Source organism: Mytilus trossulus, chromosome 5, assembly GCF_036588685.1.
Source record: "Mytilus trossulus isolate FHL-02 chromosome 5, PNRI_Mtr1.1.1.hap1, whole genome shotgun sequence".
NCBI classification, from domain to species: domain Eukaryota; kingdom Metazoa; phylum Mollusca; class Bivalvia; order Mytilida; family Mytilidae; genus Mytilus; species Mytilus trossulus.
The window spans coordinates 42,177,126-42,191,365 of NC_086377.1; the positions used below are offsets into that span (position 1 = coordinate 42,177,126).

At 31.7% G+C, this 14,240-nt stretch overlaps 1 protein-coding gene across 2 annotated transcripts in view; it reads left to right on the plus strand.

Moving 5' to 3' along the window:
• LOC134718853 (galanin receptor type 2-like) overlaps positions 1-12,662 on the plus strand; it is a 33,053-nt gene extending 20,391 nt beyond the window's left edge. For both annotated transcript variants that reach the window (XM_063581666.1, XM_063581665.1), the window contains exons 3-5: positions 7,839-7,974; positions 9,102-9,334; positions 11,094-12,662. In XM_063581666.1, coding sequence (XP_063437736.1) covers positions 7,839-7,974; positions 9,102-9,334; positions 11,094-11,543 — 819 coding nt within the window. In that variant the 3' untranslated portion in view covers positions 11,544-12,662. The remainder of the gene's footprint in view (positions 1-7,838; positions 7,975-9,101; positions 9,335-11,093) is intronic.
• Positions 12,663-14,240: the final 1,578 nt, after the last annotated feature.

Consider the following 14,240-nt stretch of genomic DNA (forward strand, 5'->3'; position numbering starts at 1 on the left):
AGCTTTTGGTGGGCATGTGTTACCTTTCCACGTCAGTTTTAATCTAGCGGCGTACTACAGTACATGATATATAAGGCATGAAGATGTTATTGTTACAGATCAGCTAAATCATCTATAGTAAAGGATCCTACAAATTGATGTAAGATACAGTCACAGAAAATAATTATATTCATAAGTAGGTCTGAGTCAGTGACAACCCTACAACAGATGTATCCATCGGATCGCCATCAATGATGGTGATACATGGCTGTGTACATAACGTATATACAACTCGTCTAAACATCAACCCAACAATGTTAGATCTGTAAATTTGCTTTCGCAAATTTTTTTGGTTCTTCACTCGCCGGGATTCGAACCCATGCTACTGTAATATCGTGACACCAAATCGTCTGCACTGCAGCCGTCCCGCTAGACCACACGACCACCTGGGCTCTCAAAAAAAGAGCATCGGTGGGCATGTGTTACCTTTCCACGTCAGTTTTAATCTAGCGGCGTACTACAGTACATGATATATAAGGCATGAAGATGTTATTGTTACAGATCAGCTAAATTATCTATAGTAAAGGATCCTACAAATTAATGTAAGATACAGTCACAGAAAATAATTATATTCATAAGTACGTTTATATAAACATATATTGATGTTATATTTGTTATTCTCGTGGGATTTTGTCTGATGCTTGGACCGTTTCTGTGTGTGTTATATTTTAGTGTTGTGTCGTTGTTTTCCTCTTATATTCAATGCGTTTCCCTCGGTTTTAGTTTGTTACCCCGATTGTGTTTTTTGTTCATGGATTATGAGTCTTGAACAGCGGTATACTACTGTTGCCTTTATTCAAACATATATACAAACACAAATTCTAATAAAGTGAGATACTATTTCTTACGAGTCTGTTAATACTCTAGAGATCTCGTTTGTTTTAACATATGTTTGTATTGATGTTAGTATTTCTCTGTAAATGTTTCTGAATTTCTGATGTAATCAAGATTGTTCTTTTATTGTTTGCGTTGAGTACACAACTGTATTTGAAACACCAATGATATCGTTAGTCCGATTTGATATATCTTACGTTCACCAAGGTACAAGGACTAATGTAAAGAATAGATTTTAATAGTTTAGATGAGAGGCTTCAAGGAATGTGTGTGTTTATCTTAAGGTAAAGTACGATGAACATGATAAATACAGGATATCAAATTACGTTTAATGACATCTTGGTGTAAATTCCAGCGGCAATCTCCTCTTTAGATAAAACATGTGTCAATATGAAATAATCGCCCTGATTATAAAGGTTATTTCACGTTGATCCTTAGAATAGATACAACTGTCAATATTTTGATTTACTATGCATTTGTGTGAAACCAAAACGAGACAAAATCCCCATGGACTCTTTTAATACAGAATTATTTTCAATTTGATAAATGATATTCATTTGATAAATGATATCTTTAATGCCATCAGTTAGATCTGACATTAAAAAAGTGGTTTATTTACATGATGAAAACATACCTTGATTATCATCATCTGGAATTGTCTAATTGTTAAAAATAAATGGGTTAACATGAGTAGTAGTCGAATTTCAAATGTATTTTTGGTCATTTGGGATTTGTCGCCTTTTATTATACGTTATATCATATTCTCTTTGCAGTCATTGTTATTATTAATGAAATGGACAAAAGATAAAATATTTTTAAACCTGTATCAGTTCGAAAAACTGCAAAATTGTAGAATGAAAAAGGGAATGGAAAAACATTAAATAAATAATTGAAGCTTTTAATTATTAGTATTCGCAAGTTTTTACGCAACACTGACATTAAAAAAAATGATTATATTTTTCTTTTCTGCAAAGTTTTGTATTGCTTGCGCTAGTCCGTCCACTACTTTTCGATATGACATGTACATGTATAACAGAATTACAACGTTAAAACACAAATAAGTAAATAAGGAATATTGACAATGCGAAAACTCTCCACAAGAGACAACAAGACGTAACAGTTAGCATATATGTGTCAACGTACGTACTACAACGAGCATTTCTGAAATATTGCATAGCAAGTTTGAAGGCTCCGAAATCACATATGTGAACAAAATCCCTATTAATAAACTTTAACGATTTCATTTGTTTAAGCGATATATTTTTTTGTAAGTGTATATTTGTAAATATATGATAATAATAGTTTCGATAATTTGTCAACATACAAAATAACTTTATAACTTTTACTATACGAGTTCCCACTAACGTGATCTAAGTCTGCATCACAAAAGAATAGCAATTGCAAATTTCATTTTTTTATATCTTGTTTATGAATCGAAGTATGGACATATACAATTTTATACATTTTTATGATGGTTTTTTTATGACCTTTAATCTGTAATATTTAACTCAATATAAAAATGGTAACAGCACGTTTTCGCATTCATAACAAAAGGCTGCATCTTTTGAAATGCATTATGCATTATTATGTAAAAATATAATAATGTTTGCTCTGATTATAGAATAAACTTTCATGATATATATTCAGCGTTTAAGATTAGCATTGAATGTTAAATAGACATCCATGTTAAATCATGAACAGCATTTGTATTATTACAAGTTTAAAAAAATTACAATTACTAAATATACACGTTTATGAAAGTTTTTAATCTTAATGCTTTATTAAAGAATAACATATTTTATTTTTGTTTGTTGAAGCTTTAAAAGGAAGATTTATGAAATCGCTACAAATTGCTTGCTAAGGGTTTCCGTTTGGTATGTTTGCTATCTGTCGTCGCCATAATTATGTCTCGGGGAAGACGTCTCAATTGTTCTGCATTTTCCATTCATCACCATCTATTAGTGAATTAAATCATCCCAGCTTCAAAATAGAAGCAACTTACAAAAAATCTTTGATTTACTAGTATGCAAAAATAGAGGACAAATAACATCATTCTAAATTTTAAGATTTGAAACTTAAAAATACAAATTTGGAAAAGTCGAGGTAAAATTATACAAAACGTTTTATACAGACTTTAATTTCATATAATTTTAATCATGAACTAAATTTGAAAACAAAAATAGAGAATACAACTTCCTTTTTAATTATCAATTTAAAATTTTAATCAAAAAACGTAGAATGAACATCAATAAAGAAGCCACTAACCAGTACCTGCATACTTGAAACGAGGATTTTAAAGATAATTTCAAGCATTGTGTATGCTTGACAAATACCATTCTTATACACATCTCGTTTAAAATTGATTTTTGTTAATGCAATGCACTCATTTCATTGTACCAGGCAGTCATTTGGTGCACGTTTTATTCGACATAAAATAATCACTAGTCCCCAGCGTAAGGATTTCACATGAATTATTTAATGTCATGTCTAAATGATTAATGCCCTTAGTTTTTAATAGCATTAACCAGCAGTCTTTCATTCTATTCCATGGACAGATTTGACATAAATTATGAAATGTTAGTTTTTACTTGAGTTAGGTTATATCATATCCTGGATTTAATTGTTTATGCAAATGATTCCGACAAAAGGTCTAATTTACCAAGATTTCTCTCTGACTCTTATCTTCTATTATGATCTGACGTATAAGTTAGGAACTCGTGCAATGTTTGCACCTGTCCTAAGTCAGGAATCTGATGTACAGTAGTTGTCGTTTGTTTATGTAATATATACGTGTTTCTCGTTTCTCGTTTTGTTTATATAGATTAGACCGTTGGTTTTCCCGTTTGAATGGTTTTACACTAGTAATTTTGGGGCACTTTATAGCTTGTTGTTCGGTGTGAGCCAAGGCTCCGTGTTGAAGGCCGTACTTTAACCTATAATGGTTTAATTTTTAAATTGTTATTTGGATGGAGAGTTGTCTCATTGGCACTCACACCACATCTTCCTATATCTATATACATGTATCTAATGATGGTACCTGTTCCTTGGAAGTTTGCATATGCATGTACATGTATATAGTACCGGAGGATATTATAGAGAAAACCATGTATTTAAGTATATGCTGTTTAATTATAATACAACTTCTGAAATATAACTATAAGAAATATAGTGATGTGATATGATTGCCTATGAGACATATATATACTTGAGACCAATTGTTGAGGATGAACGCAAAACCCAAGCATGCTCAACTCTTACACCATTTAAATGAGATAACCAACAGTACAAATTGTTTTAGTGTAGGAAAATAAAAAAACTAACGACTTATCGAAGAATAATAGCAACATAAATTCAAAATGCACGTGATCATTAACATCTTTCCAATATCTGTGTATCCTTCCGGATCACATAAGATGACATCCGGGTATGGCTCGGGTGCGTGTTGCGTAATTTTAGCATCACTTCTCTAATTCTAGTCATGATTTCGCCACCACAGATAGTCTAGTTAAGTTAGGATTGATGACGCCAAATTCCAGCGAACATGTATTTACCCTGAATGCAATTGCATAAAATTGTATAACATTGTATCAAATTAACATTTGTGGAATTTCATTTCAAACAAAATGATATTGATGGTTAATCAACACATCGTAATGGAACATTTTAAACCTACTGAAAGCACAGCGAAAAAAAATGTAATTACTATAAAGTAGATAATTGTTATCGATATAAAGTGGTTACAATTGATAAGTTTTAATAACAGTCTACAGTACAAAGAAATAGTTGGACTCATTAATGATAAAGTGTGCGTGGGGAGTTATACAACAACGGTTTTGTTGATTTTCTTATCTTTTGTCTTCAAAACCAATAATTATGGAGACGACAAATAGCATCACATCGTTTTAGTTATCTTTAAGATAACTTATCTTTCGTTTTCGACGCCAATAATTTTAGTATTAACGATGAGTAGTTCGTTCAAAGTAAAACATCAGTATTTATGTTGATTTCCTATTGAACGTCGTATCCAAAGTTTTTTTTAACCTGAATTATTATACAACTTGTTATTTGGCTATCAACTAATTTAATTACATAATAAAACTAACAGTTTTAAGAATATTTTGTGCTGAATTTTAATCTAAATTTTGACACGTCCTGTCAGAAAGCTATAGCGAGATATTAATTATTTGATCAAATATCGTAATTCCCTTCCTTCCTTTATAATCCAGTTTCATCCTTTGTGAAAGATAGGTTAGGTTTTGCAATGTATGATTCTGTTTAATTGCGTAACTGCAATTTCTTGAATATGGTGTAAGATCATTTCATGTTAGTTTAATCTCCAGTGGCAAATATTTTATGCATCTTCAAAACACCACAACAGATATATTAAGTTGGTTTTGCAAAGCTGGTTCTACGGAATAAAAATGGGATATCAGGGCATTTTGATTAGGAAAGAATTTTTTTGGGGCAAAAGATCATATACAGTCTGTCAAAACAATGACACACTTGTACACATAACGGAAGATGCGGCATTGTTACCAATGAGACAACTCTTATCAAGACACAAAATGACACAGTTAACTATACGTCAACGTACGGTCATCAACATTTAGTAAAATCCATAATGCATAGGTATAAAAGGACCCGAAATTACAAATGTACAAAATTTCAAACGGGAAAACTAACAACCTGATTTGTGTACAAAATAATGAACGAAAAAACAAATATGATATACAATAACAAACGACAACCATTGAATAACAAGCTCTTGACATTTCACAGATACACAAAGAATGTGGCCGGATTGAACTGATTTTAAAGCGCCAATTCTCCCCTAAAACACAAGAACAAACTATTAAAATCATGGAAAAATGCTTAACTATAGGAGATATATATCTTAAAACACACAGAGTGGACGTTGAAGGATACTCAAACATTTCCACAACAAAAAGACAAGAAATACAGAAAGCAAGTTCAAAGCCAATAACAACCAATAAAAACAAATCATGCATCATAGACTAAACCACTGTTCATAGTGCCGAGAGAACGGTAATATCCATACAAGAAGAATCGTATATAAGTTAACTCCCCCTTTCGATCGAAAAAAAAGCCTCGTGTGCAAACACCGAACAATGCGAAGATGACCACATCCCCTGTTTTGCGTTTAACTTTAGCTTTACTTCCTGGTTATAAAGGCCATGGATAATGATAGATCTGAACCACACTAAACCCTTCGGATATGTTATCTAAAAAGATCGGATATATACATACTACATAACCCTATCGATCACGATATGCATGCACTCGATATTAATAAATTGTAAATGCGAGATCAACCGAAAATTGTAAAAGAAACACTAATTTAAAGATGGAAAGGGGAGAACTATTGTACTAAACGGGGTTTCCCATTTTTAATCTTGTGGATAGTTGTCTGATTGGCGATTATTTCAGTTATTTTTATATTGAAGGGGCATACGCAAATTTGTGTTTTCCAATTCTCATATTTGATTTTTGGCATACCAAAACGTATACATGTATCCAAATTAGGAAAAGTTTGAAAAAAACATGGGCAATGAAATAGATATGTTTAAGCATTTTATGTGTGCAGTAAATAAGTCTAATTAACAATCGGGGTAACCTCCGCAGACCGCCGATGGTCATCATGGTCATATCACCGAATATAAACATAAATATAAATAGCTAGTGAATTCGTGCAATTGAATTTGTGTAGGTCTGATTAATTTCATATTATTGGCTTTAAAGATATGGTAATTATTGGTTTTAACATGTATAAGAACAAGTTTTTTGTGGATCGAATCAGTCAATCCATTTACTTTCAATGTTAACATTCTTTTCCTTTTAATAATTGAACACGACTCATTCATGCATAACACATCTTAGGTTAAGGGGTGAAATTGAAGGTGAATTTTAAATACGGATTCAATCAGGTCGAATTTTTCGGTTGCAAGTGAATAATTCATCCCTAATATTTTAGCTTATTTTGACAACAATAACCATATTTGCCTTTAAAAGCGAATTTTTATTTCATTACTGCAATCTTTTTGGAATAATCAAACATATTAAAATCAGACCAGCATTTAATTGTTTTCATTTCTTGCAGCTTTAAGTGATAGAATCTGGTTTCTAATGATTTGTTGGACGATGCAAATGAAAAAGTGTCGAAAAGATATCGCGAGAACTTAGTACATGATATAAACTTGATAAACGTGGTAAATTAAACTGGTCAGAATCGGTATAAATGCGCACATTTAATTAGAGAAAGCATCATATCTAATATAAATACGTCATATTTGAAGATCTTACACTAGTTAACACACATATGCATTGATAACGTTCGTGCTTATACCCATTAATATCAGCTGTTGGAAATACTTATTTTATCATCTCTTTTTCCTGTGAATTTTAAATTTCAATGGCTTTTAATGTTTTCCGTTCAAATTTTTAATACTGAAATTTTATTTGAAGTCACTAATTTTATGGATGAAAATGTTTTAGAACTTGGATAATAAATATCAATCAATCATGAAAAAAGCGCTATTAAAAGAATTGAAAGGCTTTTAAAATAACGAAATTGGTACTTTTCAACAATTATAGCATCTAGTTATGCATAATAAAAGCAGTATGAGGTTTTATCAACAACTGTTTAAATCAAATATATTTACTTTATTTCAGGTGTTTGAAAATCGCTTCATTTTTCATTATTTTTTTCTTTTTTTTTTAAACAAATTGCCCACTGATACATTTATAATGGATTAATAAATGTCAAAACAGACAAAATATAAAGAAAACAATAACCCATTATAGTCTGGCTATTAGTGCAACTTTTCAGTTGTAGTGTAATTTTGTTTTTATGGGATGACATGTTCATAATATTAATAGCAGAAAAAAACTTTAAATGTTTTATTCCTTTAAATAGGCGGTAATGTATTTTCATTTTTAAATTTCAGGTTACTCTACATGCCACGTGTTTAACTTTGTCAGCCATGACAGTGGACCGATATCATGCCATTGTTAATCCTATAGATTCCATGAACTGGCGGTCAACAAAGACGGCTTCGGCCATCAGTCTAGCAGTATGGGCAGGTGAATGGACAATTTAACAAATTGATTTTAGTTCATCAAACAGATGAATTTTCAAGATTTGATTATCAGTCATCGACAATTTTGCTATAGTGTCTGTGCGAGTAGACGAATTTCGTTGCCTTTTCTCCCTCACAACAAACATTTTTCACCCTTGATAAAACCAATAAATACTCTTTATATTTGCATATAGAAACAAGGTTTTTATGGGAGTTTTCATTGCCATTTTTAAGTTAAAGGTTTTTGTCTTCAGAAATATTTTGAATTAAGCAATTAATTTGGAGAAGAAAAAAACATGCCTCTACCAACAAGGCATATTATGGTTAATGTCTAGCAAGTGATAAGATGATGAAGATTTATATCAAATTCACTGAGTTTTCTATAATAGGTACGTTGTATCAACTTAGGAAATGTGGAATGATTTCCAATGTAACAAATCTTCAAAAGAGACCATATGACACAACTATGGGTCACCATACGACTTTCAAAAATGAGCGAAGCCCTTACCACATTCAATGTAGTCTGCTACGAAAGGCATCGCAATGAGAAATGTAAAACAAAATATGTAGTACTTTTTTACATAGAAACAAGCTGTAGAGCTGAAGACGGAATGCAAATAGAGTTCAACAACTTATTAAAGGGCAAACAAAAAGTTCTATGCTCACATATTGTAATATTACTGTCTTTCAGTAGTTTTTGTTTTTATATGGGAACAACCAATGACAAGCATTACTACATAATCTAAAAATCTAAACAAAAATAGAATACGTAACATGTTGAAGGGCTGTTGTAACTGTTCGGTTGTTTTAGCAGTTTTATAATGGTAATGACTTGCTCTTGTTGATTTCCGTTAGATGATTATCATGATTATGGATGGATAAACACCTCCAATCTTATTCCACAAAGTCTGACAAATTCTTAATATATTCAAGGGAAATGTTCAAATAGTGTAGTCATTTGGAGATATAGTTACAAAGTTCCACGTTGATCAAAGTTGTGATACCTTGCTTGAAAACCTTTATTTGGTTATTTGCACACAAAAAAAAAAACATTCACACACACACACACACACGAACACACTGATCTATTTCTGTAAATTACATTCAAACATTTATATAATTATTTTTTAGTATCACTATCAATATGCTGTCCATACTTGATCTACACTAAAGTAACAGAAGTTGGAAACTTTGATGACATAGATTGCATTCCACAATGGCCGTCATTAGAATTTGATAAAGCCGTAACATTAGTTGTCGTCTTGACAACATTTGTGTTGCCGCTTACAGCCATTATAATCTGTTATGCTTGTATTTTGTTTCATTTATGGAGTGGAGCAAACAGAAAAAACAACCGACTTGAGGTATGGTATACAAATTTGTATGTACAGCGATTGATTTGTAACAAATGCTTTATAAAATATGCACAGCAAAAAAGAAATCAATTTAGATAATAGCGAAACTTAAGATGAAACAAGAACGGGATGCAATTTACACCTAATGCATTTGAAAGGTATTTAGTGCTTGGCTACTGGTACATGTAGTATCGTGTCGACTTTCAACTAACATAAATCATCAGTCAAAATGTATACACGAAGAGGTTAATCTTATATCTATCGTCTGATATCTAAACAATAATACATTTTGAATGTTCACTACTACTACAAAATAAAATTGAATGAAAATGGGGAATGTGTCAAAGAGACAACAACCCGACCATAGAACAGACAACAGCAGAAGGTCACCAACGGTATAAAAGTGTCTATAGAATAAAATAATACTTAGTCTACCGTCTTCATGATAAAACTGCAAGGTTATAGAACTGTTGATTCATTACCTTTTAACGTGAGCATGATTTTGCATTGAAATTTAGTTGAAATTTAGTAATTTTAATTACAACTATGTGCTAATTGAATCTGATATGATACTGAATAAGGTATTCCAAATCGAACGCGATTGACTGTTGTCTGTTTAACGTCAAGTGGCTAATATTTCATGCATATTGAGAACGCGAATACATAATAAACTCAAATGGTAGGTTCTTTGCAGTAGCGGGATCAAGATAAATGTGAGATTATTAGATTCTATCTCCGAACAAAGATTAAATGAAAAGGGACAACATTAATTATATCTTAAAATAGGCCAACAGTCCAGATGGAAGCAATCTTGACCCTTTGACATATAACGTGAATCAAAATTCATTGCGGTTGGGCCACGCTTTGTATTTATACATTCTCCACTGAAACGGTAGTGACTTTTGGGAGTCTTACATCTCAACGTAGAAACAGAACAATACATATTCGCGTTTTAATTATGTATACAATGCAACCAGTAGATTGATGCATATAATTTTTAACACGCTGAAATTTCAAGTACTCATCATAGAGTCAGACTGCTTGAGTATTAAAAAATATTAAATACTATTATATAGATATAGGAAGATGTGGTGTGAGTGCCAATGAGACAACTCTCCATCCAAATAACAATTGAAAAAAAAAGAAAACCATTATAGGTCAATGTACGGCCTTCAACACAGAGCCTTAACTCACACCGAACAACAAGCTAAAGGGCCCTACAACTACTAGTGTAAAACCATTCAAACGGGAAAACCAACGGTCTAATCTATATAAAAAAAAAACGAGAAACGAGAAACACGTATATATTACAAAAACAAACGACAACTACTGTACATCAGATTCCTGACTTAGGACGGGTGCAAACAGCGGGATTAAACGTTTTAATGGATCCAAACCTTCTCCCTTTTTCTGAAACAATAGCATAACATCACAACATAGAAAAACACACGATAAAATATCAATTGGCAGACTTAACTCAATCAAAAAACGTAAATTAATACATGTATATAAACATGTTAAAACCTTTAATAAAAAAATATGACCGGACGAAAAGCATAACATTATTAGGAGAATCATCTTTCGTACTTAAATAATCATATCTTAAACACCGACCTCAATATTGTAAAATCAAACGTAAAAAAAAATTATCGTTTGATCTTTCATTAAATGTTTATACTTTATACCGACTTGACTCTTTGTTTAATATCCAAACATACTCTGGCTGCATATACATTGAAATAAGTCTAACTTAAATTGGATTTTTCAGAGAGAAAACAGTGCTCTTTCAGTTAAAAATGACAAGGCAGAAAGACAAGTTCGGAGAAAAAGACGAGTTACCCGAATGGTAGCAATTGTTGTCTTTCTGTTTGCTATATGTTGGTTACCTATTCACATACTTGCCATTTGTATAAAGTTTGACCCGAAATTTCCGAAAACAGACTCAATGCACTATTTTAAACTATTTGCTCACACACTATCTTACGCCAACTCCTGTGTTAACCCATTTGTGTATGCTTTTATAAATGAAGGATTTAGAAAAGCTATTATACGACGATCACCTAAATTATATCAATTGTGTAGTTGTTTATTGAGATCACCGATTGCGCAGGAAACGGATACAAGTATGGTAGATAAAGCCGTAGAAGCCAAACCCGGAATGTACGTGCATTCAGAATGTAGTACAGCAACACAGACAACAGCGTGTATATTTCATTAATCATATAGTCTGAACATTTAAAAGGATGAGGAGGAATTACGTCAATTTATATGAACATTCATAACTCATATTTCTCACTTTTACGAGACACAGAAATTATGATATTTTAACCAATGTTTAAATAAGGAGATATCAAAATTTCTTTGAGGGCATTCTGTTCTCAAATTAAGACGACCATGACGCCTTTAGAAAATGACAACAGCATATCAAAATTTAAAAGGCACTAAGATGGAGAAAAAAAATAGTGATGTTGTTTTGCTTCAAAAATTAACAACAACAAACTCATTGTTAAACTTATGTAAGTTTTCTTCTCATATCATTTTCATTAAAAGTAAGTATGTATAACGCAATGGTGTATCCCCCTACTCAAAATATGATTCTTTAGAATTAAAAATAGAGTAGGAAGAATAATCTTTTATCAATGAAGGCATTGTCAGTAAAGTTTCATTATTGTATTGCATCGGTACTTTTCAAAACTCGGAGCAAATAAGTTCGAGCCATTAAATTATTTGTTTTAATTGTGTTTTAAATGTTTTGTTACGAATGTGGATTAGCAATACTCAGGAAAAAGCTTGATATATATGGCCAATCCATACAGTGATTTAGCTGTTTCATATAATTGTATTCACATGTGATGGCTACTAAACTAGTCAATATTTATTTTAGATGTTTACTATAATTTGTATAAAATGTGGTTTAACATTCAAAACTTCGGTATCAACGTGAACAAACAAGAAAAAATATTTGCAACGACCATGTTTGTAACAAAACAATGACCCACATTTGTCTTGTCTTTTGAATGAATGTTGATGGTGGTGTTTAACGACCTTCATTAGCTATACGGTCATATGACTGAAATAGTTAATTTGTAATTTATATACTTTTTTTGGCTTTATGTAGAAAAATAAAACTTTTTATAAACTGAATATTGATGTGAAAATAAGTCGGACATTACATATCTGAAGACGAAAAAAAAATGTGCTTACGAAGTCCAGAAATACTGTAATACCAGTCCGAATTATATTAGATAACCAAAATAGGAACACTAGATGTTAGACATAGACATTTCTCTTTATATTTGTATTTTATTTCAAAGCTAATTAAATCAAATTTCAAATCCCCTGTGTCAGTTTATCGGTATATATATTTATCAATTGGTCATAACGTATTCAATGACTGATACATTTTAGGATTATGTGAACTAGTAAAAACTCAAAAATACTTAACTCCGAGGAAAAATTCACAAAGGAATGTCCCTCATAAAATGGTAACATCAAAAGTTCAAACACATGAAACGAATGGATAACAGCCGTCATATTCCTGATTTGTTACATGTATAATTGAATGAGCATATTGATGTTTATGTAAGAATAAGAAGATGTGGTAGAATTTTCAAACAAACACCCCTCCATAAAAAACTAAATGACATAGACTTAGATTACTGTACGGTCTTCAACAATGAGCAAAACCAATAACGCATTTTCAGTAATAAAAAGAGCACCTTACGTACAAATGTTAACCAATTAAAACGAGAAATTGTAACAGCCGGATGATTGCACAAATAATAAAAAAAAAACAATATGGATATTCAGCAACAAACTACAAAAACTGAATTGCATGCGCCTGGCTTTGAACAGACACATACATAACGTCAATTATAAATCAGACCATAGATATGGGAACATGTTGTATGAGTGCTATCCAAGTCACAATTTGTAAAAGTTAACCATCATAGGTCAAAGTACGGTCTTCAATACGGAGCCTTGGCATGCATATCTCAGACGAGAAAATGTCAATGCTCATTCGTGATAAGCGGTAAATGTCATGTAGGGAATATATCCCACGACCTCTTTATCACTCCTTGCGATCACGCAACAACGAAACCAAAGAATATAGACACAAAAAAATACAATGATACTTAGCCCAAATGCCATTTTAGATAAGTTCAACTTTACAAGGAAAAAACAAAGTGATCTCATTTGCTAAGAAGTCCCTAGGTTTACCCCACAAATAACAGCAAGCTTTAAATGATCTCTGGAGAGGTTTGTAGTTTATGAAGCTGACAATCAAATAATAACTACCAATAAGGAAGAGCAACACAATGAGTTTTAATTGAACGGGTACACATAACACGATATCTTTATAACATGTCTGTCTTGATAAGTTTACCACATCAATTATTTTTAACTTTTGCGAAACTGTAATCCCGGTGTCTTATCTTTGCGTCCGACATAGCATTTGTGTACTTACATGAACAACAAATGAGACAACACATGCAAATCATGATCTTATTTTATACTATTCCTTCATCCCCTGGATTCATCGGGTTTGGTAATATTGGTCTTGCTATGTGATTAGTTTTCGATGTTACGTTCTGTTATAACTGTTGTTTATCTGATAGTCGTTGTTTTTGTTTTGTTTTGTCGTTTTACTATGGTGATTCGTTTTAGAACCATGAGTTTTCATTTTCTCAAATACATTTCGTCTCCCCATAGTTCATATCAGAAAAGGAAGCACTTCAGGGATTACGTAGGTACAAATGTTGCATTTACAAATCTAAAACAGTATTGATCCTCTAATTACACCTATATTATGCTAGTAAATCGCATTACTACGATGTCTTGACGAGATATTAAATCATAAACCGTACTCTTGGAAACCTTATATGCCATAATCATGTTATAATCTGTAATAATT